Source organism: Tasmannia lanceolata, unplaced genomic scaffold, assembly GCF_043159265.1.
Source record: "Tasmannia lanceolata isolate RefF3 unplaced genomic scaffold, GAP_Taslan_0.1 ptg000019l, whole genome shotgun sequence".
NCBI classification, from domain to species: Eukaryota; Viridiplantae; Streptophyta; class Magnoliopsida; order Canellales; family Winteraceae; genus Tasmannia; species Tasmannia lanceolata.
The window spans coordinates 9,487,631-9,511,741 of NW_027518696.1; the positions used below are offsets into that span (position 1 = coordinate 9,487,631).

The 24,111-nt window shown below is 36.8% G+C and overlaps 2 protein-coding genes across 5 annotated transcripts; one reads left to right on the top strand and one right to left on the bottom strand.

Moving 5' to 3' along the window:
* Positions 1–174: 174 nt before the first annotated feature.
* On the bottom strand, positions 175–2,354 carry LOC143853260 (uncharacterized). The gene is made up of 3 exons (XM_077362986.1): positions 1,817–2,354; positions 822–1,236; positions 175–725 (listed from the first exon to the last, which is right to left on the bottom strand). The coding sequence occupies exons 1-3, from the start codon at positions 2,247–2,249 to the stop codon at positions 587–589; spliced, it is 987 nt and encodes a 328-aa protein (XP_077219101.1). The 5' UTR covers positions 2,250–2,354; the 3' UTR covers positions 175–586.
* Positions 2,355–4,715: 2,361 nt separating this feature from the next.
* On the top strand, positions 4,716–15,442 carry LOC143852772 (Cytochrome c oxidase subunit Vc family protein). Of its 4 annotated transcripts, XM_077362365.1 has the most exons (3): positions 4,747–4,941; positions 6,527–6,715; positions 14,960–15,442. In XM_077362365.1, exon 3 carries the CDS (start codon positions 14,993–14,995, stop codon positions 15,185–15,187), a length of 195 nt encoding a protein of 64 aa, XP_077218480.1. In that variant the 5' UTR covers positions 4,747–4,941; positions 6,527–6,715; positions 14,960–14,992; the 3' UTR covers positions 15,188–15,442. The 4 variants fall into 4 exon arrangements, 2 of the variants coding, with proteins under 2 accessions (XP_077218480.1, XP_077218479.1); XR_013236858.1 differs by lacking the exons at positions 6,527–6,715; positions 14,960–15,442 and adding an exon at positions 12,015–12,365 and having other exon boundaries at positions 4,716–4,941; XR_013236859.1 differs by lacking the exons at positions 6,527–6,715; positions 14,960–15,442 and adding an exon at positions 5,628–6,515 and having other exon boundaries at positions 4,716–4,941.
* Positions 15,443–24,111: the final 8,669 nt, after the last annotated feature.

A 24,111-nucleotide genomic window follows, 5' to 3' on the forward strand; every position in this document is an offset into this window, starting at 1 on the left:
CTAAAGGGATTCCTGTTTTGCTATCAACCTTCTATTTTCTAATAGTCAATTTAAAAGCTGCAAATTGGAAGGTTAGGATCTTTCAGAGGGACAATGGGCCCAATAGTAGAAAATAAATTATTTGGATCATGGAACAAGTGCCCCCAACTATAATTTTGGCCTGCTGGCCCTGCTATAATATTTTTCAAAGGACGCCTTTCATACAACAACCTTGCGTACAACCAGTTTCTGCTGCCATTAAAACAAAACCCCAGTATATGACCATCTGGGGAAGTCTTGAGAAATTGAGCCCCACTTAAAACCATGAATTTGAGTAAGAACTAGATTTTATGCATGACATTCAAGTAGTCATCCTCCATCCACAACTTAATTTCCCATCTGTAAATGCTAATTAAGCATAGATGCATAGTTTCGGAAATGATATATATAATTTTTCAGGAGCAAATAAGTTTTTCTCAAACTTAATTAACTAAGATATGAACCTACAATACTCTTAATTCATAACTAAGGTGAGTAAGATCAATGCCAATTGCCTCAAGCCACCCTTCAAAATTCAATCAAACCAAGCTCCAAAGTTAGCTCACCATCAACTGAGAGATGAAAACACTGCCTCTGTAATGACATGCTTCTTCTTCGGGATCCCCCCGCCAAACACATGGCTCAAATACACCTTCCCATCCTTCATAGTCGCGGATGTGGCCACTCGATGCATAGGACCCATGTACCTGACGATTGTTAGAAATATTTGGGGTAAGTAAGTAGATCAATTCAACAAAACCAAGTGATATAGCATGTACTTGTAATGAAGAGTACGAAATTACCGGCCGATCACACTAGCTGTCTCCCACCCGTCAAGACTCTCGACCAACCTACCGGAAGGGGTCCCGGCAACCACGAGCTTCGTAGGAGACAAGAGCTCTAGACCATCCCCCACAAACAGGGATCCTTTAGTTATTTCCACCTTCCTAACTTCCTCCTTCATTGTATCAATCTTAAATAGGTCACCAGTTGAAGTATGAATGACAAGTAAGAAACCCTTAGGATGGTAAACAATCCCATTAAGCCCAACCAAGTTATAGTACCATTGCTTCCTCTGATTGAAAAGATGGCTTTTTATAATGGTTATCAATTCACCATCCACCCCAACTTTCCATATTTTGTTACCTTTGGCATCAGTGATATATGCGTTGCCATCTTCATCCACTGCTACATCATCTGCAAAGGATTTCTCATCGCCTGCACCATAAATTACGTATGTTGTCAATAGAGAGATGATATTCTCACACTTCTTTTGCATTTCCACCCCCTTTTAATTTGTTTGTTTATTCAAAATGGCAAGCAAACAAGGAGAAAGTGGAGTCATTTTCAGAGGAAGACAAATGGAAGGAGCTGAAAATGTTAAGCAATGGGGTGGGAATATCATTTCCCTTATCATTTCTCTATTGATTTTTGTAGCTATCATATAATTTTTAACACTTAAATCCCCAAAACAGTCCTCCACTCCTTTTTATTGGAACATGGGATAGAGTGATGGACCCTACGGCAAAATCAGGGAATGGACCCATATATGTTTTCTTAGGTGGGTCCCAGAGACATGTAATACATGCGCATCAAATCCTAACCGTGAATTTGATGGATCCCACTGTACGTACTGCATAGCCCAAAATTAACCTCGATTGGACCCATTCTATGCATTAACAATTTGTCTTGACCGTCCATTGGCATTTCAATCCAACGGATAGGATTATTTCATCAATGCAATACCTAATGCGTCCCATGCATTCTCATATTAAAGGGTTACGTAGTTCTCACTCACCTGGCCCACTAAGCTGAGTGAGAAACACCCGGTGCCACGTGTTCAAATCGTAGGCCGCGAGAGCACTATAGTGATTTCCGAATAGATCCGCGATTACTACGAGGAGACGAGTTCTTGGCCGGTCGATGAGAATCCCGAGCGAGCTGTTACCGGCAACATCGGGATCTTTAATGACAATCTGCTCTTCCAAAACTGCCCCCGGAAGGTGGTTTTCCGGCACCGGAATCTGACCCACACCCCCGTCTAAAAACGAGACAAGAAATCTACGGTTGATATTGTCCCACTTGCATGACTCACGATAAAATCCATGGCTGTGGTATTCATAAAAGTGGGTACAAAACTTAGACCTTTCAAAAGCTATGAGAAAGGAGAGAGGAATGGCTGAGAGGAAAAAGAGAGCTATAAGAGAAGTTCGTCTAAAAGGAGCTTCCATGAGAGAAAATGATATTGACACACCCTGTTGATGGATGAGAAGTAGAAAGGGAGGAGGGTCGGTTTTTGTAGGTGAGGGTTAGATGAGAAGAGGGTGAGATTAGTGAGCAACGAAGTAGGTTTTGGTTTATGTGATGAAAGAGGGGTACGTAAGCATAGACTATAGAGAGGAATTTTCTTGCGTAATAGATTTTGGAGATGGGAGATGATTTTTTCACCCCTTGTAGAATTATGCGCCCCCATTTTAACGGAATTGTGGCCAGACTTAAACGGCTTTTGAGGTCAAATCAGGTTAACAGGGGGGGCGCATAATCCTTAATGTGGGTGAAAAAATCAGCTCCCTTTGGAAATTTGTAAAAGGTATCGTTACGAGGGATCCCCATTTTGTACCTTAATTAATGCCTCTGCGCATAGTACATGCAAGAAATAATGCGTTTCGGCAAAGACAAAAAAAAGGAAGGTGAGGTGGGAAGGCCGGCCCATGTTAGTGTTTGGACGGCCCATCTCAATTCTACGTTTGAATTTCAAGAAAAACATTTCTGATGGAAAAATTTTGTTGTGGGAAAATGATATGATTGTGGTTAATTTAGAGAGATATCTGTTTGAATTGTAAGAAAAACATTTCTGAAGGAAAAATTTTGTTGTGGGAAAATGATATGATTGTGGTTAATTTAGAGAGATATCTGTTTGAATTGTAAGAAAAACATTTCTGATGGAAAAATTTTGTTGTGGGAAAATGATATGATTGTGGTTAATTTAGAGAGATATGTTGATAAACTAAGGTCCCTCTAGGGTTTAGGGTTGGTTCAAATTGGTCTTCTTTCTTGATTAGAAATTTTAGGAAAATTTAGAGAGATTTTTTGTTTCCAAACTTTTCTCGAGAAAATTCATGGAGTCCAAAGAGGTTCCGAGGGTTGAAATTAGAAATGCCAATGATACTCGGTCAATGCACTCATCATAAGTGGGCCCCCACCTGTTGTGAGAATCGGATTGATTCGTTTGTCAATATGTGATTGTATTTTGTGCATGCTTCTAGTATCTTAGGGCTACTTTGAATGTTCAAATTCGGGCGCAATATCTTACACAAAGTTAAGAAAATTGTCGGAAAATCGCCTGCAATTTCAAACCGCTCACCGTTTTACTTTGAGATATATGGTGCTCTTTTCCAATCTCCAACTTTTATATTTTATTTTCTAGGATATGTTTGGATGCGTGGAATAGACTCCGAGAGTAGTGGAATAATAAAGCCAACAAGGAGGAGACAGACATTGGATTTGTTTTGATACCATGTGAAACAACCAGTAACTCCAGAAGCTTAAGCTGTTGAAGGAGGCGTTATTTAATCTTTCTGTACTTTAACAGTACTCCATCTCACGTGTGGCCCCTCTTTCTTTGGGTTGGCATACATGTGGCTCCACTTTGGTTTGGCCATTGCATGTGGATTTTTATGTTCGGCATTAAGAGAACAATTTTCTTTTCTTGAATCCCATCTTCTCCCTCAATCTAGTTGGTTCCATTTCAACATTATGGAACTTTGAATCTTTAGTAATAGATATTGCTCGCTTGATTATTCCGTAATGTTGTAACAGGTTCTACTACATATTTGAGGACCTTTAATTCTCCCAAGACTAGTTTCAACCATACTAGTTCTTTTATTGCTTCCACAGAATTATGTATTCAATTTCCATGGAAGATTAAGCCATTGAAGACTACTTATAGCTGCATCAGTATGCTCCACCTAATGTGTGAGTATATTTTGTAATAGACTTCCTTTCATCCGAGTAGCTTTTTAATATACATTAGAGGATACAAGTAGCTTTTCAATGTGCGTTTCATATTACCTTTGAGGTATTTAAGTACACATTTAGTAGCTTCCTAGTACATAGGGTATCTACCAAGCATTCTGGATACAAAAGCTATTGGCCCAACCCCATCCACACAATAAGCATACATAACAGAAGGAAAACACTTTGAAAACGGGATTCCGTTTGGAAAATAAAAACAAAAACAGGATAGACATGACCGATCTGACATTTCTAATGGTGTATTTATTGCTTTAATGGCGATTTGAACCCCTTTCTTTGTCTCTTAGCGGATGTTGATCCATTGGTTGATGCCCCCTTTTTTCCCAAAACGGATTCCAATTTTCATAGCAATTCTCACAACATAAACATAGTGTACATCGAGGCCTATATATTTCGGGAAATGATAAATGCGCCCATTTTCATCACATGGGACACCTAACTTCAGTGTACGTGGCAATCAAATCAGTTGAATCCTTCTGAAGTGAAGTACATCAGCCCCGGTGACGAAAAGGCCTCCGTTATCATTTCCCAGGCCTTTTTATGTGGGCTTTTTATTAAATTTTTATATATAATAAACTTAGAGGAATGATAGAATGAAGGGTGCCCTTGCAAAAATCAGCTAGAAGGGCGTTCCTACTGGTTGGTTCGAGCAAAGTGCATTCAAGGCATAACTGTTTCCTTATTATTCTGCACATCATAAACGCGCTAACCAATAGAAGCGCCCTTGTAGCTGATTTTTGCAAGGGCGCCCTTCATTCTAGCATTCCTAGATATTGGAATATCCTGTGTTGACTCCACACGCCCGGACTTTATTAATTAGAAAAAGTTTTAGAAACAATCTCCACGCGCAAGCTTGGTCTTCCTCTGGCTCGACGCTCCACTCAACAGGTATTCCTCTATCTCTCTCTCTCTCTCTCTAGGGTTAGGGTTAGGAGGTTTTTTAGGGTTCGTATCAGTGCGGGCCTATATGTTGCAATAGGGTTAGGGTTTGAAAGTTTTTTTGGTAGGTAAGCTGGGATTGAACCTCCGATCTCCAGGTTGAGGTTTGGACTTTGGATTATGTTATAGATTTTTAGGTCGGAGCTTTATTTTCTGTAGAACACTATGAAGTTACTATCTTCCTGTTTTACTTTTACTTCCCATTTTTACCGAAACTGACACGAAACGACCTAAATGTTTCTGTTTCCATCCCCACCGAATCCTTCCCACTTCATTATTTTCATTGAAATCGAAATTTCGACTTTAAGTTCTTCAAATTCGACCGAAATGATGAAAACGATATTATGATTTACAACGTTTAAAGTTATTTTTACCCATCCCTTGGAGATTTGCTCACTGGTTTGATGAAATTCAAGACAATGTGGGGGATTTGGCAATCTCGTATTCTCATGTTAAAAGGCCGGCTAATAGGGAAGCGGACCGAATGACAAAGGAAGGTGTCTCAAAGGATAGCCTTGTGGTTTATGACTTTTGACCTCGTTGAAAGGCTTTAAGTTGCGGTCATATCCAAATGTCTTATTGTCTTGTATTGCTTCGTTTTTTTCTTTTTTTCTTTCTTTTTTGAATGGCATTAGAATCCATTGAAAGAAAAGGGACCGAGATGGTCAACTACAAAGAGAATTAAGGAGAAAGAAAGCCAAAAAGCTCCAGTTCTTCCTTCTCAGCTCCAACCCTAGCAAGATCGTCAGCCACCTGGTTAGCCGATCTACGCACATGTTGGAAGACAATGCGAGAGGATCCTACCCAATCATGAATCTCATCAAAATATCTATCAAATCTCCATGGATGAGAATGGATACTTTGTATTGCTTCTTTTTATCATCCATTTTCTCGTGTCCTTTTTGGGTGCATTATTCTCTTCATTTATATATAAATCTTACCATTAAACAAAAGTTATTTTTCTCAAAACAAAAAAATCCTGTCTTAATATGATGTAAATCGAAGAAACAACGCAAATCAAAGAAGCACATTTTTCTTGTTTTTTCATGGAATTTTTTTTCTAGAAAAATCTGTATTGAAAACCCTAAAAAGTTTGAAAATTTTCCTTGAAACATGTTGTCTAGAACATTTTTAGTTTTTACTAAGACCTTGTTTTTCAACCTTTGATTTGTTGCATTTATGGATAAATTTCCATTCGGATGTAAATGGTGGAAATAGTGGTACCGATACTAATTGCAAAATTAGAAAAATATTAAGATTTTTAATCTTTGTCAACATGCTTTGTGTGCCCATCCTAGTTGAATCAAAGGTGGGCCCACTTTTCATTTCGATGTGAAGAGTCACGGGAGTTTCAAATTTTAAAACCTAAGCATCTTACAAATGATGACTCTCTAACTAATCAAAGAAAGAGGAAATGTTTTTATTTCGTTCTTTTACTTTGCATTTCATTTTATTAATGTAGAGAGTGATATTTGGTAGGCAACATCATTGAACTGCATAGCAAAGTAACTATATCTTATGCATTTGATGTCAGATTGGGATGAGACCAATTATACCACGTAACTCTATGTGGCATTGACATAGAGTTGGGGTCCTTGGAGGGGAGACTGGTCATTGTACTTTCTTATACTTCGTCAAATTGTACATCTTTATCGGCTTTATTGTGTCTCACACATGTGCGACAACACATGCCACAATGTGTTCGACGTGATTAAGCTATTATGTATGGCTTTCTTGCTTATGTGATGGTTTCTAAGTGTATATTTGTGCTTATTCTAGCATTTCCCAAAGTTTCATCTTAAAATTTCACCATTTGCATATGTTTACACACTTTCCATGATTTTACCAGATTTCCACCGAAACTGCAATGTTTCCGTTTCAGTGCTGACCGAAACCGAAACCGAAATTTAAAAACTTGCTTTGTGCATCGGATTTGGTTTAGAGATTGTACATATTGATTGACATATGATCAGCATCAGTTGCAGTGTTAGTTATTTATGCTTGTTGTCGATCTTATGGGACTCCATTTATGAATGTTCAATAGAAATGGTCAAGTATGTATCTTAACATTATGAAAAGAAGAGGAAGAATTTCTCATTGTTTACTCTGGAGTTGGGGATGCTGACAGCTTTTTCTAGAGGAGCTGCTCCTCTTGCATTTAAGAATTGGTTCTTAGTTCTCTATTTTTAAAGGCCGACAGGAGCTGCTCCTCTCGCATGGGACACCAAGGCATTCCAATTTCTGTATGTTCTTAATTCTGTATATATTGGGTTTTTTTTGCTGGTTTTACTTATGATAGACAGAATGGAGCTTGGCAATTATGCGTAACAGGTCGATTTTAGTGGTATTTTTCCTTTTGGTTTGATAATTTCTTTAGGTTTCATCTAATAGGTATATGTTACATGGGTAGTTGAAGCTATTTTCAATTGGGCTCCTCAAACAGTCGCTGTGGTCAAAATAAATATCTAAATTTTTGTGGGTTTAATTTGGGTTCTAAAATTCAACAATGTCAGTCCATCTTTTAAGATGTTATCATGTTGAGTAGACTTTGAATAGGTACATTCATGACATACTCCAACGATACTGCTGAAGACGAGGATGTTTGTGCCTTGTTTGTGGCTGTCGTTATGATTATGAGATGCATCATCATTTAAGATATTGTCATGTTGGTATTTTATTAGTAATGTAAAAATGCATTAGTAGCCAATGGAATTGCCAACTAATTTTATTAACCTATAATGTTTGAGAAATTAAACATTAAAAATCAAAATCAGTGCTTTTAGAATCCAAGGTTGTATTCCCTGGAAATTACATGATGTTATCCAAACAACATATTTTAAAATCTATGATTTAATAATCAGGATTTCTTCAATCCCAGATTTTGAAGAAATCCGGGATTTTACAATGTTGTTATCCAAACAGCCCCAAAGAGTTATTGAAAGATATTTTGGAATTATTAAGAGGTTGTTTGAATTCAGGGTAAACAATTTTCTCAAGAAAATAGGGTTTCGAACGTTTTGCTTAACACCACACCAAAACTGTTTGGGTGCCTGCATTTTAGAGAGGGCTCGAGCAACTTCCAACAAGTGACAATGCTTACGTTCTGTGAAACTATTCTTATGGGGAGTATGAGGATAGGAGAACTGAAAGTTGATTCCATTACCCTGAAAATAACTTTGGAGATCACATGATTGGTATTGCCATTGTTAGGATGAAAAAATTGTAAGTTTTGTTCAAACTAAGGTTGGATCCATTTATGAAAGATTTCATTGAGATTTTGTAGCTCTGACCCATCATTCATTAAATAGACCCTCCTCCTTTGAGAGCAAGTTCCCAAACATTTGAATGTATGAAATGGAAGTGAATGGCAATGTAATTTCACTCTTACGATAACTAGAATGATAATGTTTAGCGAGTTCGCACAATACACACATAAAATTATCACAATGTAATTTCACTCATAAAATTATCACAATACACACATATGGATGGACTAATCGACAATGACTTTGTTGCAGCCTTGCTCTGAAATAGCAACACAACATAGGTACTAGGAATGGCGGGATCCAATAGGTGCTATATGTCATATTCACGCTCTCTACCTATCGCTTTCTTCGTCTGCAGGTCTATGAATACACAACTAGAAGAAAAGAAGGTTACACTACAATACTTAGTCAATGAACTAATAGAAAGCGGATTGTTTTTCTATCTTTTTTTGCCATTAAAAAAAACCCTAAGGGTTAATGAGGATGAAATCGAAATGGTATAAAAGGTTAAGGGTTCCATCAGTTCATCTAACATTATTAACACATTTTAAGAACTCTAGAGATGAAAAAAGATGAAGCGTACCACTCATATTATCATTTTTCTTACAGTCAAATCACTTAGAGGATTTGAGAAGTTATGAATGGTATGAAGGACTGCTGAAGTACCTGGCAGTCCAAAAGAAATTGAATGAGTAGATGATATACCACATGCACTGCATCTCTTGGACCATAGAGTTCTACTCAGACTGGAAATCTGGATCATATCACGGTTAGTAGATGACTGGGGAGCTTCCTGTTTAGTAGTGTCACATAAAGTACTCTTCCCACTATTGATGAAGGCCTACCATAAAGATCCCAACATCGTTCTCTCTGGTATGGTTACCTCTATCACAATATGAGGACTTATCTCCCACTGCTCTTCCTCCACCATGACCACAACTATCATAGTTAGAAACTTAGAATTATTGCCAATCCCAACATGACCTCTTCCTCTTTCTTCTGATCCCTTAGAAATAGAGATCATGGCAGATTTGTCACTCATAGAAGAGGAGGAATCGATCCCCATCCTTCCGAGCTCATCCTTTTGAAGAATTGCGTATACACTATTCAAAGAGGCTAACGTCTGATTTCCCAAAATATGAGCTTGGATGGGTTTCAAACTCCCCATTCATGCTACCAATCACTTCAAAAATTCTTCTGTTTTCCTGATGCATCTTAAATTGCTCGTCATCATTAATAAAATAACAATTTACATCTTCACATAAAGCCAATTCTTTTCACAACCCTCTCAAGTCTCAACTCAATATGATTTCCTGCTGCGACTCGCTACCCTGTCGTAATTGTGAGCTCTCCTAGTATAACTGATAAATTTGCGCAACATTGTTCTGATCATAATATAATTCATGTCATCTTTCAAAAAAAAAAATATAATTCATGTCTTGTGTGCTAGATCTCCTTTGCAATGGATAAAGAATACATGCTTCCCGGCACAAGTCTGCACCCCTCTAAACCTACGCTAAATTTAGTAGAAATATTAAATCTAATTACATCTTTTAGGATCCAAAACCTTAATTTTCACTCATCTTTTGTCACATTCCCCTTTTCCCTTTTCTACATTCTCTTTCACCTTCCCTTTTTCACTTTCTGCATCATTTATCCCTTCCTCTTTTCATATCCTTCACAACCTGAACCAACCCACAATCTCTTCCCTTGCATAACCTATAAACAACCTAATCGCTCAAGAACTAAATCTGTATCAATCTTTACCCCCAAATATAACCAATCTTTATCTATCGTTACCCTTTCTTTATATTCTTTACCTATTCTTTAGCAAATCTTTAACCTTCTTGAATCTTTCTTTAAACCTTTTCAATAATTCAAGAAACACATTCAAAATCCTTTCAAAGACCTCTACCATTGATAAACCTTCTGTCCCACGTCTATTGGTATCAGAGCTACAATGCCAAGTGCCTTTCTCTTTCTACCCTACATCAATTGGTATCAAAGTTGCATGTATAAAGATTTTTCCGTATCCGTCCTGCATTAGGGAAGGGGTGGGGCTTGAAAACAGGCTGGAATGATCACATCACAATGATTTGATCATGGACATCATGCTGAAATCAACAGAGGGCCCAACCGGGTCTAGATTTTCAGGAGACTTGGGTTTCTTTACCTTTTATTGTATGAAAATTTATGATGTTGCGTGCCCTTCTATTTTTTTTCTGAACATTGTTTTCCTGTTGCTTAAGCAGTTTCTGTGCTGTTGCATTGGGTTTTCCTTTATTTTCTCTGAGATTATTCTTGCTGCTTGAGCAGGCTAAGCTCTGTTCTGGATTATTTATTTTCAGTTTCTGTTTTTATTTATTTTCTGCAAATTTTCTTTCTTCATTTGAGGCTACATTAGTTTGGAACACAACTGTTTGAACATATTATCTGTAGCCATAGAACTGGAGCACTTGTAAAACTTGCTGACTTTACTCAACATGATGGTAGGTTTTGACCCTTTCCCTTACCACCCAAGAGAAACTCAATTTGAAACTCAAGTTGGTTAGTTTCCATTGACTTTGAGATTTTTACTACTCAAATCTTGAACACGATCAGACTTCTACTACTCAATCATGTACGTAAGAACTCAACTAATTCGGTCGAGTTTCAGAACTTGGTCAAAGATATACAAATTGAAATATTTGAATGACTTAGCCTAGTACTCGACCAGTTTTTGTGTCTACTCAGATTTAGGCCTTTATTTAGTCCCATCTGAGTTTTGAATTTTGAATTCTAAATTGAAAGTTGCAACCTTTGACAAGGGACCCTAATTATCTACACCCCTTTTCTTGATATATTTAGTTCATGATCTAGAAGCTTCTATTTGAGGGCCAATGAAGTGATTCAGATACCAATGAACCTCGCCTTTTACTGTCACATGAAACAGAAAGTTCCCATTTAGTCCTTTCTTGTCTCACTAGTATTGGAGATCATTGCAAATAAAATAAAAAAACCTGCCTGCCTATCCCTAAACTACAAAGAAATGGGAAAAAGGAGTCACTAAAGCACTTTTTGAGAAGAACAAGGGAAACCAAAGTGTTATATATGATCACCCAAATGGAAGGAAGCATGTATCTCAGAGATCAAGGACTGTTGTTGAGTGCAGTTCATGGGTGAAATTGCCACTTCATGGGAAAACGGAACTATTTGCTGCTGAGTTCCAATACCCTTACATGTCATTCAAAAACAAAGGTTAATGATTAAGGTAATCGTTAGGTGTGGTGGAGAATAACATAAAAAAAGGAAAGATAATAGAAAAGATAGGTAATGGATCCCTCTTAGAAAAATTCCAGTAGAATTTGATCAGCTTGGATCAGATAGATGTTGATTTTAGCACATTTTTGGAGCAATGTCATAATGGGCAGTGGATTTCCTAGCTTAGAGCACCTGGGAATAATTACTGAATTTAAGGAATTGTCACGGTTTCAAGTCATGCTTGATAGAGGAGACCACGGTTCCCTGTACATTTTCCCAGGTGATTAAAAGAGGAGGAAATTTCTGGATTTGAAGTCCCTGTTGGGTGGAACTAGACATGTAATTGTATATTACGTGCTTTATTTGCATTGTCAGTCATTAGAAAAGGCTGCTGATTATGTCTTTATCTCCTGTAATTATATATTACGTGCTTTATTAGGGTCTTCCATTCGTAAGACATTCTTATGCCGTTATTGTTATTTCTTAGATTCAACTATGCATGTTTTGTATGTGTAGGAACTGGGAAGTCAGATGGAACAAGAGGAACTGTTCATGCTACTGGGAGAACCCCATTGGATAAAACCAGATTTCCTCTTCATTTGTGGTCTCTGTGATGTTGTTGACATTATCTCCATCCCAATGCTTAATTCAGGAACACAATTTTTTTCCGAAGGCACTTTTATTTGTTGATTTCATCATTGTCATTTTGATTAAAGTTTTTTTTTTCCCTATTAGCATTTGATTGCTTTCTATTGGCATTCTTGCCAAAATATCTGTGAATTATCAATAATGTAAATAGTGACACGAAAAGGGTCTGTCATTCCGCACTTTTCGATCCGAATGCCCAATTCAGGAACACATTTTTTCCCCAAGGCAAACTTCACTTTTCTGTCATCATGGTGATGTTGAGCAAATATTCTCTCTATTGCCAATTTATTGCTTTTTATTGGCATTTGTGCCAATAATGTAAATAGTGAGATCAAAGGGGTCACTCATACCCATGGTTTTAAATTTCTTCGAAATAACTGAAATGTTTCCATTTCCGTCCCCACCGAAACAATATTTACATGATTTCCTTCCATGTCATTATTTCCTCAAAATTTTGACCAAAATTCCCAAAATTCGACCGAAATGATGTTATGGGTTGCATTTCATGTCATTAATGCAGAGAATGATATTTGGTAGGCAACATCATTGAACTGCACAACAAAGTAATCATACCTTATGCATGGGATGTCAGATCGGCATGGGACCGATAATACTTTGTAACTCTATGTGGTGTTGACAAAGAGTTGGGGTCCTTGGAGGGGAGGTTGGTCATTGTTTTTTTTTTGGAATGGCTGTGAGACTAGTCATTGTACTTTCATATTCTTCATTACATTTTACTTATTTATTGACTTTACTGTTCGAGACGTGTGACACCACATGTCGCTAGGTGTTAATGCGATTAAGCCATTATGGGTGGATTTCTTGCTTATGTGATTGTTTTTAAGTATGTATATGTGCTTATTCTAGCATTTCCCAAAGTTTCATCTTAAAAGTTCATCATTTGCATATATTTCAATACATTTCCGTGATTTTACAAGATTACCACCGAAACCGAAATGTTTCCATTTCCGTGCTGACTGAAACCGAAATTCAGAACCTTGCTCATTCCACATGTCTCCCTCTATGTTAATGCTTAACACTGATTGTATAATAGCTAGCAAACAGGAAAATTACACATATTGAGAAGCTTCATGATTGCCTGACTAGGTATTTTTCATGCTCAGTGCAGAATCTACCATGTTCACTGCTACCTCTTATAAGAACATCAATTTGATCCAATCAAACAATAAACTGGCGTCTATTAGGCTAAGAGAGGGATTTTAGGTTCATCATTTTCTACTTTGATCTCTTTCCATTGAGGTTAGACTTATCAGCAGAATCATATTCTGAGGCTATAGGTACTGATACATCAAAATGACCCATCATATCTTGACTTTGAGTTAGTAGAACAATTTGTACCTTCAAAAGGACGAAGTTTGAACCATCAAATTTGATGATTTCTTTTCAAGTGAGGGATTCCGGCTCGATTTTTCCATTCTCGGGATGGATAAAAGTAGGAAAGTATGAGAATGATACAAGAGGAAGATTGATGTTAAGAAGCATGGGAAGGAGATAAAAGAAATGGAGAAGATGAAGAAAAAAAGAGAATGGCGGAAAAGGAAGTTCTGGTTTTGTGAGAGAAAAAAGAAGTGATGCAAAAGAGAGCACAAAGGGATCTTGGAAGGTGACTCAGCAAGGAAACAGTATGAGAAAATAAGCCAAAGGAGGAATGGGGAAAAAGTAAGCTGCAGTTTAAAGAAAGAAAAAATGAATAATATTAGGGCAACTTAGCAGGAAATCTTGACGTAGGAAGTTTGGCAGTCTCAAGGGAAATCTTATCATAGTTTTGAAAAATGGCAGGATTTGACTAGACTAATCTTTGTCTGGAAATCTTTAGTTCCTTATGTTCTTTGATTTTTGGGTTCTAGGGATTCTTTGAATCGAACTTCTATGATGTCATGTAAAAAAGAAACAATCTGTATTGGATCCGAGAATAATGCATGGTGTTGAGGGGTTTATGACAAAAGTTCATCTGTTACAGTAAACACAAGTGAGTGGATAATAATGACCCAAACGAAACTGAAAATGAAAATACACGAGGTAGGAGGTTCAATCCCAGCTTACGTACCAAAAAAGAAAGAAAGGAAAAGAAAAAAAGGGTAAAAAAAACACCTTTTGGATATTTTGAACTGTGACCATTTATTTTGGGGAAGTGATATATCCGCACCTTTTTTTTTACTTGGGACAGCCACCTCTGGTGTATCTATGACTGCAGAGGGGCTGATTTACTTCTTGTGTGAAGGACTCAATGGCCCTGATCGCCACGTACACTGGAGTGGGCTGTCCCATGTGAAGAGAAGGGGTGAATTTATCATTTCCCTTATTTTGTGGCTCACCTGGAGTTCTTCATGTGTTTATCATTCTCATAGCACCAAAATGTTGTCCAAATTCCACTTGGAAGGGGAGAAAAGGTGTTTGACCACTGATTTAAGTGTCATTTCTTCTCTTTTATCATGGTTGAATTTGTTATATTATCAAAGCTTTATGTTTTTTCATATTGTTCCTGTGAAACAACCAGTTACTCCAAAAGCTTAAGCTGTTGGAGAAGGCGTTATTTAATCTCTTATACTTTAACACTCCCCCTCACTCCCCCTCACGTGTGGCCCCTTTTTTTAGGGTAGGCCTGCACGTGGCACATGTGCACCCTCTTTTCGGATGTAGCCATTGCATGTGGATTTTACTATCAAGGAGGTTTGAACCCAGGCATTTGCTCTGATAGCATGTGAAACAACCAGTTACTCCAAAAACTTAAGCTGTAGGAGAAGGCGTTATTTAATCTCATGTACTTTAACAGCTCCCTTTATTATTTACAGGATATTTTCCCTTTAAGCTTGATAAAGAAGTGAATGGCTGGACATAAAATTGCTCACGCCACCCTAAAGGGGCCAAGCGTAGTTAAGGAGATCATCATGGGTTCTGTGCTAGGCTTGTTTGCTGGTGGCTTGTGGAAGATGCACCACTGGAATGAGCAGAGGAAAACCAGGGAATTTTATGATCTGCTTGAGAAAGGTGAGATTAGTGTTGTGGCTGCAGAAGGATAGCCTCTCTCGTACCATTTTCAAATGTTAGTCCGGTATTTTTCTCTGGATTCTTTCCCATTTGTCATGTGATGCTTCTGCTGCAAATGGGTGGATTTGGTTAGCTTGAGGTCATGAGAGAAATAAATTCAGCTACTGAAGCTTGAGAATTAAACTCTTGCTTTCTTGAATATTTCTCTTCTTTTTCTTTATGTTGGCAGTCTTCTGTATTGAACTTTCTCATTAGTATTGATGCCTTCCAATAGAAAGGCTGTGTTATTTTTTTTGTTTTCCACTGGACTAAGGAAACTTAAGGGTGTGGATGGATGCAATGGACCGTCTAATGGACCTAGACGGTCCGATGGACGATCCAAATCCGAACTTAAAACAGATGGGATCTAGACACACTACAGTCATTGATACACTGCTGCTAGGTGTCCCAAGTAATAAAAAAGGGCGGATTTATCACTTCCCTTTACAAGATTACCCTCTAATTGTTTACGTTAATTATTATTTCAGGGGTATTTTCATAAAAATAAGTCATATACATTTTTTTAATGATTCATATTTTTATAATTTTTTCCATTCATCTCTGTCAAGTTTCAACTCAACTTCTTTTCCTCCTCTAAACATTGACAAATTTGAATGGATCTTGACTAAGACGCAGGTAGATCCGATCTGAAGTGGATCCTGTTGACTAGGTTGTGAGAAAAGTGGTAAACAATGCGTCAAAAGTTCGAGAGCTGATGGAACGTGTTAGGCTTGGTCCTTTAAACATATCCCATACCAGATTGGCCCCGCCTAGTCCTATATCTAGGCAGGGCCCTCTCAAGACAGTAAAATATCACCATGTTTTTGCATCTGCTGTCCTCAGTGGCCCACTATGTTGTGGATTTCACTCAACCTTTTTTCTAGGTAGCCCTCTCCACAGGTTGCCCTCACACGACTCTTATACTCTTATACGTGACGTTATGTGATGCGATGGCTACTCTGATACTAAATATTAGGTATCCAACCAATACGCCACAAAAGCTCCAGAGCTGATGGAACACATTATGCTAGGTCCTTCAAAGGAGAAAACACTCATTTAAGAAAAAATAATCACCTAAATAAGAAACTTATTCTTAATTAAGAGAAAATACGTAGGAAGTATGTGGGAAACGTGCTTCCTGTAAATTTGGAAAGCAAGAAGAACTTAGCTTCTGAAGTGAGCTTCAGGACGAGAGATTTTCATCCAACTAGGCATTCATTTTTCGAATAAGGTTTATACAAAAGTCATGAACCACCAACACCAGGGGCGGAGCCAGGAATTTACACTTGACTGCATTGGTCATTGGGGGGCCATGACCACTAAAATAGCTAAGCCACTAATTTTTTAGCCAAGGAATCAGTACTGTATAAAGGGATTTTTCAAGTCATTGTGGGGGCCCCCATGGCCCCCTCATGCTATATGTGCCTCCGCCCCCTCACCGACACCAACCACAAATCGAAACTGGAATCAAGGGCATGAGTTGGTGAACTAACATAGATCCAAATGAATAAACGCATTCTTCTTTTAACAGTCATAGTCATCTAACTGATTGCTGAAGGCGACCCATAGGCATAGGCATATATTTATTTTTCTTTAAAAAAAAAAAATCATTTTGCAAGCCACAAATAAATTGCATCACCTGTCTTGAGTGATTTTCACAGTGCAAATCCCTTCCACAATGGGGCCCAATAGATGAATTGTTTGGATCTCATAAAGCAAATGATGGGCCCACTTGGGTGTTTAACTTCTTCTCCCCGTTAAGAGACCAAACACTGCTAGTCTGCTAGGATCATCAAACTAGGTACTAAATTCTGGGCCATGGCCCATCAACTTTTGAGGACATTAGATGAAGGCTTTTCTATCACCATGTCAGGGCCTAAATGCTTGGTGGAGATCAGTGTTACCCATCTTAATCCTCTCTATTTTTTCAGTCGGATAAAATGCTATAACACTTTTTTCTCACATAATTATGACAACAAGGACAATTACCAAAATACGGGTGTTTTTTCAATGTTTCCCCGAGGCTCTGTTTACTTTTTTTCCCTGGTGCTGTTTTCCCTGGAAAACAGCCTTTTTTTTCCCTGACAAGACCTTGACAAGACAGAATTTCTGTGTTCACTTCTTCTTTAAGGAAAAATATTATCAGATGTGAAATTTCTTATCTAAAAACTGAAAATGACGTGGAAATTGACTTTTTCCCTGTTACTGGAGATTTGGTTTCCGATTAAATATATAGGAAAGAAGCTTTCCAAAGAAAACGAAACATTTTCCTTGACAGTTTTCCTGGATTCCTTTTCCTTCTGCCATGTCACCTGGAAAGGAAAGGAAAACAAAATCATTTCCTTTCCGGGGAAAAGAAGTGAATAGAGCCCAACATCAACACTACTCTGGTTTTTCCCATTTATTGTAAAAAAAAATTACCCTCCATATTATTCCTTCAACAAGTCTTCCATAGGAATCGATTTTATTATTTTACCTTTAAAATTTGTTTTTTAGTAAAATAAAAAAAATCGTAAAATGTTTGGATCATTCAATGGGTGGGCCCGCCATCAATATATATAACTTCATTAGACAGTCTAATAATACAATCTGAAGATAAGGATGTGGATGGTCTATCTTCCCATTTATATGTTTACAAAAAAAACCTACAAGAAAATGGCACGGGCTATGTGCGAGAATGATTTGTGAGGGGTATAGACGGGCTAAATTTTCTTATGAGGTAAAAATAGAGGCATGGCTTAAAAATGCAAGGAATTTAATAGTTACAAATAAATTTATATCTATAAACTGATTTATAGCTAGAGAAATTTACATGTATAAGATATTTAATAACTAAAAAAATTTACGTTTATAAGGGATTTAATAGTTAAAGGATGCTTTATATACAAAAGTATTGTGTGTTAGATGTCTTGCATTATGCTCGGAGCGATCACCCGAAGAACTGTGACAGAGAAGAGTGAAAGACATCCAACTTGGATAAGTTTATCTTGAAATTATCTCGTCCCATGTTCACCAATTTTATGTTTATATCGGATGGATCTCAATATCGATATGAATCAATGGGGCTGTTTGATTGCGGGCCGATCTAAACTTTGAATAAAACCTTGCCATGGATTTCTTCTTGTCATGGATAGCTTGTTATGAAATTAGTTTTATCTTTTGTCTGATGATTTTTTTTTTTCTGGAATTATGTCTTATCTGCTGTTTGTTCCATGATGTATGATAAATGAATAAATTATCTATCGGAATGATAAAGTAAATGATGCCCTTGCAAGAACTCAATGGCAAGGGTGCCCCATTGGATCCAAACTCAATGCAACTGCAAGTCTGCAACAACCCTGTCTCTTGGAAAATGACAGAAATTCCTATTTCAAACAAAAATGGCTAAAATGCTCTTATCTCATGGAAAATGATCAAGTTACATTTGATAAATTCTAGAGATTTTACTAAACTTGGATGCATTTACAAGAGGATCAATGCGTGCTTATATAGAGCACTTACATGATAAACATCGAATGGAATCAAGATAATAAGGAAATAATCCTAATCAAATCTACTTTCCTAATCTCTTCTAATCCACTTGCCTAATTTATCTAGTTGCCTCGTTTACCCAACTTACCTAATCTACCTCCAAGATGATCCAACGGTGAGATCTTAACCCAATCTAACCATCGGATCCCACATATGCTAACAACATTATCATATAAAAATAACAAAAATATTGCTGTCTCAAAAAAAAAAAAAACTATTAAATTAATCCAATCTTGTAAAAAATTACTAGATTACTCCCTCATACCTACAAGGAATGGGTGAATGAAAGGTGAATTGTATTTTGGTGATTTTCTGCATGATAGAAGTATTTTGGAAATATTATATGAAATATGGGTTGTTTTGATCTTTTTTTCATGAGATATGGGTATTTTAATAATACTTATGAGATAAGGGTATTTTGATATCTTCACTGAGTAATAGTATGGGTGTTTTTCTTATTTTTATTATATGAGGGTATTTTGGTTATTTTCTATAAAATAGAGGTACTTTTGTCATTCCTATATGATATACTTAGTTTTATCATTTCTTATGAAATAAGGGGAGTTTTCCTTTTTATAATTTTGTAAGGTTGTTTTGGTCATTTTCAAGCAGTTAGGGGTAGTTTGTTCAAATTTTCATGAGATAGGAGTATTTTTGTAGTTTTAAAGGAGATATAGGTGTCTTTGTAATTTTTTATGAAATAAGGATATTTTGGTTATTTGGATGGCATGAGGTAGTTTTGTAATTTTTTATGGAATAGGGGTATTTTTGTTATTTCTCATGAAATATGCGTCCCTATTAAGTAAAATTCCTTCTCATCTAGAGTTCTAGTTGCCTAGGTTAATGTCATAAGCTAGGATTGTTTTTGTATGAGATAGTTGTTTAACAAATGTTGAATAACCACTTAGTCTAAAGGTAAGTTATGCCCCGGAAAAATTACCTTGCTTTACAAAATGTCTAATCTCTCGGCTTAGCTATTTAACACTATGATTAAAACGAAAATAAGCTATTGACTTTTGTAAGTAATAATCCAATGGTCCACTAAGTAGGCCTGTCACTGATTAGAAAACCATGAGTTTTTTTTTATGGGAAATCATTTATTCTTCCCCTTTTTCTTCCCTAGGCCATTCCTTCTACTCTTCTAGTGTAAAAAATGAGCCAGGTAACCTAGACACCAGGGATTTATAAGGTGTGTGAACATGAAGTCTAGTATTTTTTTTTCAAATTGGAGTGCGAGCCACTTAATGGATGATCCAAACAGTTCATTTGTTGGGCCACAATGGAAATAGACTGTAGCATGTAAATCATCTCCATTGGATGATCCTAACCCTCCGATCTATAGAGGCACTGCACATTATAGAAACCTCTATAGATCAAAGGGTCAGGTCATCCTATTGAGATGATTTATGTGGTACAACCTATTTAATTTTTGTCCATTATGTGCCTAATTGGCCGTAACACATTTGAAAAAAAAAAAAAAAAAAAAATAGAAAATTGAGGGGGGAGGGTTGATTCAAGGCAACTAAACCTCTATAAACGGTTCAATTCAAGAGGAACACTATATTCGAAACAAAAGCTTCTATTATAAACTTTTTGTTTTAGAATACACTTCTTAAATGCAACCAGAAAGGTAGTCTCATTACTATCGTAGTAATTAGATACACTTCTTAAATGCAAGTATAAAGGTAGTGTCATTACTATTGTATAAAGGTAGTGTCATTATTACCCACTTATTTAACACATCACATCACCAATAACTAATACCCATAACTCTAACTACATTACAACTAACTATAAATGTAATAATAATATCCACATACCATGGCCCCACAAACGAACGGTTTGTATCACATTTGCAGGGGGGCCAATGGGAAAAGTACTGGACTTCACGGACACACAGTCTAGCTAGGTACCAACCTATCTATTCCCGTATATGTTGCGATTTCACAGCCGACTGGGAAGGAGTGAGAGGTATTTCCAAATGGGAAGGAGACAAGACAGAGGCTGAGAAAGAGAGAGAGAGAGGTTCGATAGGGTGAAAATTTGTGTGCAGAGAGAATAAAGAGAGTGAAAAAAAAGATAGCTGGGTAGATCTTTTGGAAGGGGGTCTAGTCTTTTTTTTTATTTTGATTGATATGGACGTTTGAAAACTACAGTCGGTCCTCCATATTTCACTATTTCGGCATATGCATGTCAGACTGACACTTGTGTCCTTGCCCCTCTGATATTTCCTGGTTTTAGTAGTCAGATGTTTCCTTGACCTTTTGACTTATCTCTAGATTAAGAAAGAGAAAGATAAGAGAGAATGTAAGAGCAGAGGACAATCACATACATACCCTTTTATTTTGATAAACACACGTACCCCTCTTTCAACCTTTTTAGATTCTTAATAATGAGGAGTTGACGGGTTTTGAACCAAATACCTCGAAAGCTTAAGCTGTTGAGAGTTGTGTTTAACCATTTATAATTCAACAGGGCAAAGCTAATTTCAATACAGTAATTATGATTTGTATCTTATCGGTGGAGTGTATGAGGTTAAGACCATGTAAGTCATTTCATGGGCATCTCACCATATCAATTGGTCGTGATCAAATGATTATGCTATGTGGGACGCAGGTCGATCATTGCAGGACCTCTGCAATGAGCTATACTTCTTGCTGCCCACTATTTCATCAGACTCGATTATATACATCTTACTTTGTTTCATTTTTTATTATTTTTATTTTTCCTTCCATTTGGCCAAGTATTCTTCTTTATAAGTGATTTTGTTGTCGTTCATAGAATAATAGCATATGTTTAAATTGCATTATAGTATAGTATATATTAAATGATATGAGATTTGCTAGCGTCCATCACAGAAGGCATTTCATGGACGGCCTGTTGCATGTGAGAGGAGCCACCTCATGAATGAAGACAAAATCTGCTGAAAAGTGAGCCTGTGTTGCACTCACATGCAGCATGCTGTCTGCAAAATGCCTTCTTACTTTGTTTTATTTTTTATAATTTTTATTTTTCCTTCCATTCGGCCAAGTTTTTTTTTTTTTTTTTTTAAGTGATTTTGTTGTCATTCATAGAATATTAGCACATGTTTAAATTGCATTATAGTATAGTATATATTAAAAGATATGGGATTTGCTAGCGCCCATCATAGAAGGCATTTCACGAACGGCCTGTTGCATGTGAGAGGAGCCACCTCATGAATGAAGACAAAATCTGCTAAAAAGTGAGCCTGTGTTGCACTCACATGCAGCAGACTGTCTGCAAAATGCCTTCTGCGATGGACTCTAGCAAATCCCTAATGATGTGTTGATCCTTTTGAGATAGCTGTGTGTTATGAAAGATATTTAATAACTATATAGAAATCTACAGCTATTAGTTATTTAATAGTTGCATTCATATAATATTTAATAATTATAATAAATATTTATATTTATAAGACATTTAATAGATTAAGGGAACCCTTTCATTTAATCCTAATTTCTAATGTGTTGCCACTACATAAAAAAATTTCCAAACACTTTTAGAGGCGTAGTAAAAAAAATAATAATTTCGGCACACTATCCGAGAACATTAAACCTGGGAAATGAATCAATGCCAAAATATTGGACAACAATGTCAAAATAAAGAGAGTGTCATTATCAAAACAAGGGACTACCTTCCATCACAAATATGTTAATTTTAGTTAGGTAAGTAAAATATTACTAGTACTTCACTTAGATATGGTACATAATATACTTCTATTTACACAACCCAAGTCTTTCATCTTCCTTTACATCCGTTAGTGAGTGGAAGCATAATAAATAACCATGTACGAGAAACAACTAGTTACTTCAAAAGCTTAAGCTGTTGGAGATAGCGTTATTTATTCTTTTATACTTTAACACTCCCCCTCACGTGTGACCCGTCTTTTTAGGGTTGGCCTATAGTCGAAGGACAGCGTGAAACTAAGAAAGAGAGATAATTATCTTCTATTTTACTAATTTTAACAAAAGAATGCCATTGGTCAAAGTGACATATGATCTTCCATAAATCATGGCCCACAAACTTTCAGTTTCCATACTCCACATTTAAAAATTTGTGCATAGAGAAATTGTACACCTATCTATCATCTTATATATTTTTTTACCACTTGCTTTTGGAAATGCCACCCATCACAGCCATGGTTTTAAATTTCGATTTTGGATTTCGGTGGAGACCCGACACCGAAATCAATCAAAACCGAAACGGTAACTTATTTCGGCCAAAATTTCGGTTTTTCCGAAATTTGACCCAAAAAATCTGTTTTATAAATATTAATTTAATATTTCACCGAAATTTCAGTAATTTCGGCTGAAATTTAATATTGAATAAAATATTGTTTTCAGGTTTTGTACCAGATTTCGACCGAAATTTTGATATTTTAAGGTCCGAAACCGAAATTTTAAACCTTGATCACAGCAACATAGCACACATTTTCAGCAAGCAGTATCTCTGGAGATTCGCGGATTTGATCCGGGAGATCCGTGATAGTGTGGATGATCACCTTGTCCGTTTTCAGTACGTCCGTCGTTCGGCTAACAGCGAGAGTACGTCCGTCATCCGGCTAACAGCGAGACAGATCATTTACCCAGGGATGGGATGAATCGGACGTCCATGGATATTTTCATTTTTCTTCTCCCTTGGCTTGATTTGTCTTTTGCCCTTTGCATGGTATCATCACTCTTGTATTTGCCCCCGAGATTCGGTTGCTGCTTGGCTCTCTTATTGTTATAGTTTTTAATTTAAAAAAAAATTGCAGCAATACATTGAGTATTTATTGATAGGACACGTTCTTGCGAGTGCAACCAACATTTATTTCGGGAAATAAGAAACACCATCTTCATAAAAGACCTGCCTATAAAGGGAACTGCCATGGACACCCATGCTATTTATATGAAATTAAGAACCCCACAACTTTCTCTGTCCTTTCCTTGGAAAGCTGGCTATCAAAAGCATAAAAAACGAAAGGGTCACCATCCATAGTATAACTGTAATTTTTTTACCTTCTTGTAATGAAAACAACTTGTTTATTTTCACATTCGTATTCATCCTCGAGGATTTCATTACATAAAAAATTGTAATTCTTGACAATTTACATCTCTGCGTCCTTCATCCCTTGGAAGTGTTTAAAATCTTTAGAAAAAGATTTACAAAATTATTGTTAATTGGGATTTGCTAAGCTCCATCGCAAAAGGCTTTTCGCGGCTGGTCTGTTGCACGTCAGACCAGCCACCTCGTTAATGGAGACAAAAGTTGTTGTCTTCATTAGCGAGGTGGCTGGTCTGATGTGCGACAGACCAGCAGTGAAAACCCTTTTGCGATGGACGCTAGCAATTCCCTTGTATTTTTTGTTTAGTTTTCTGAAAGA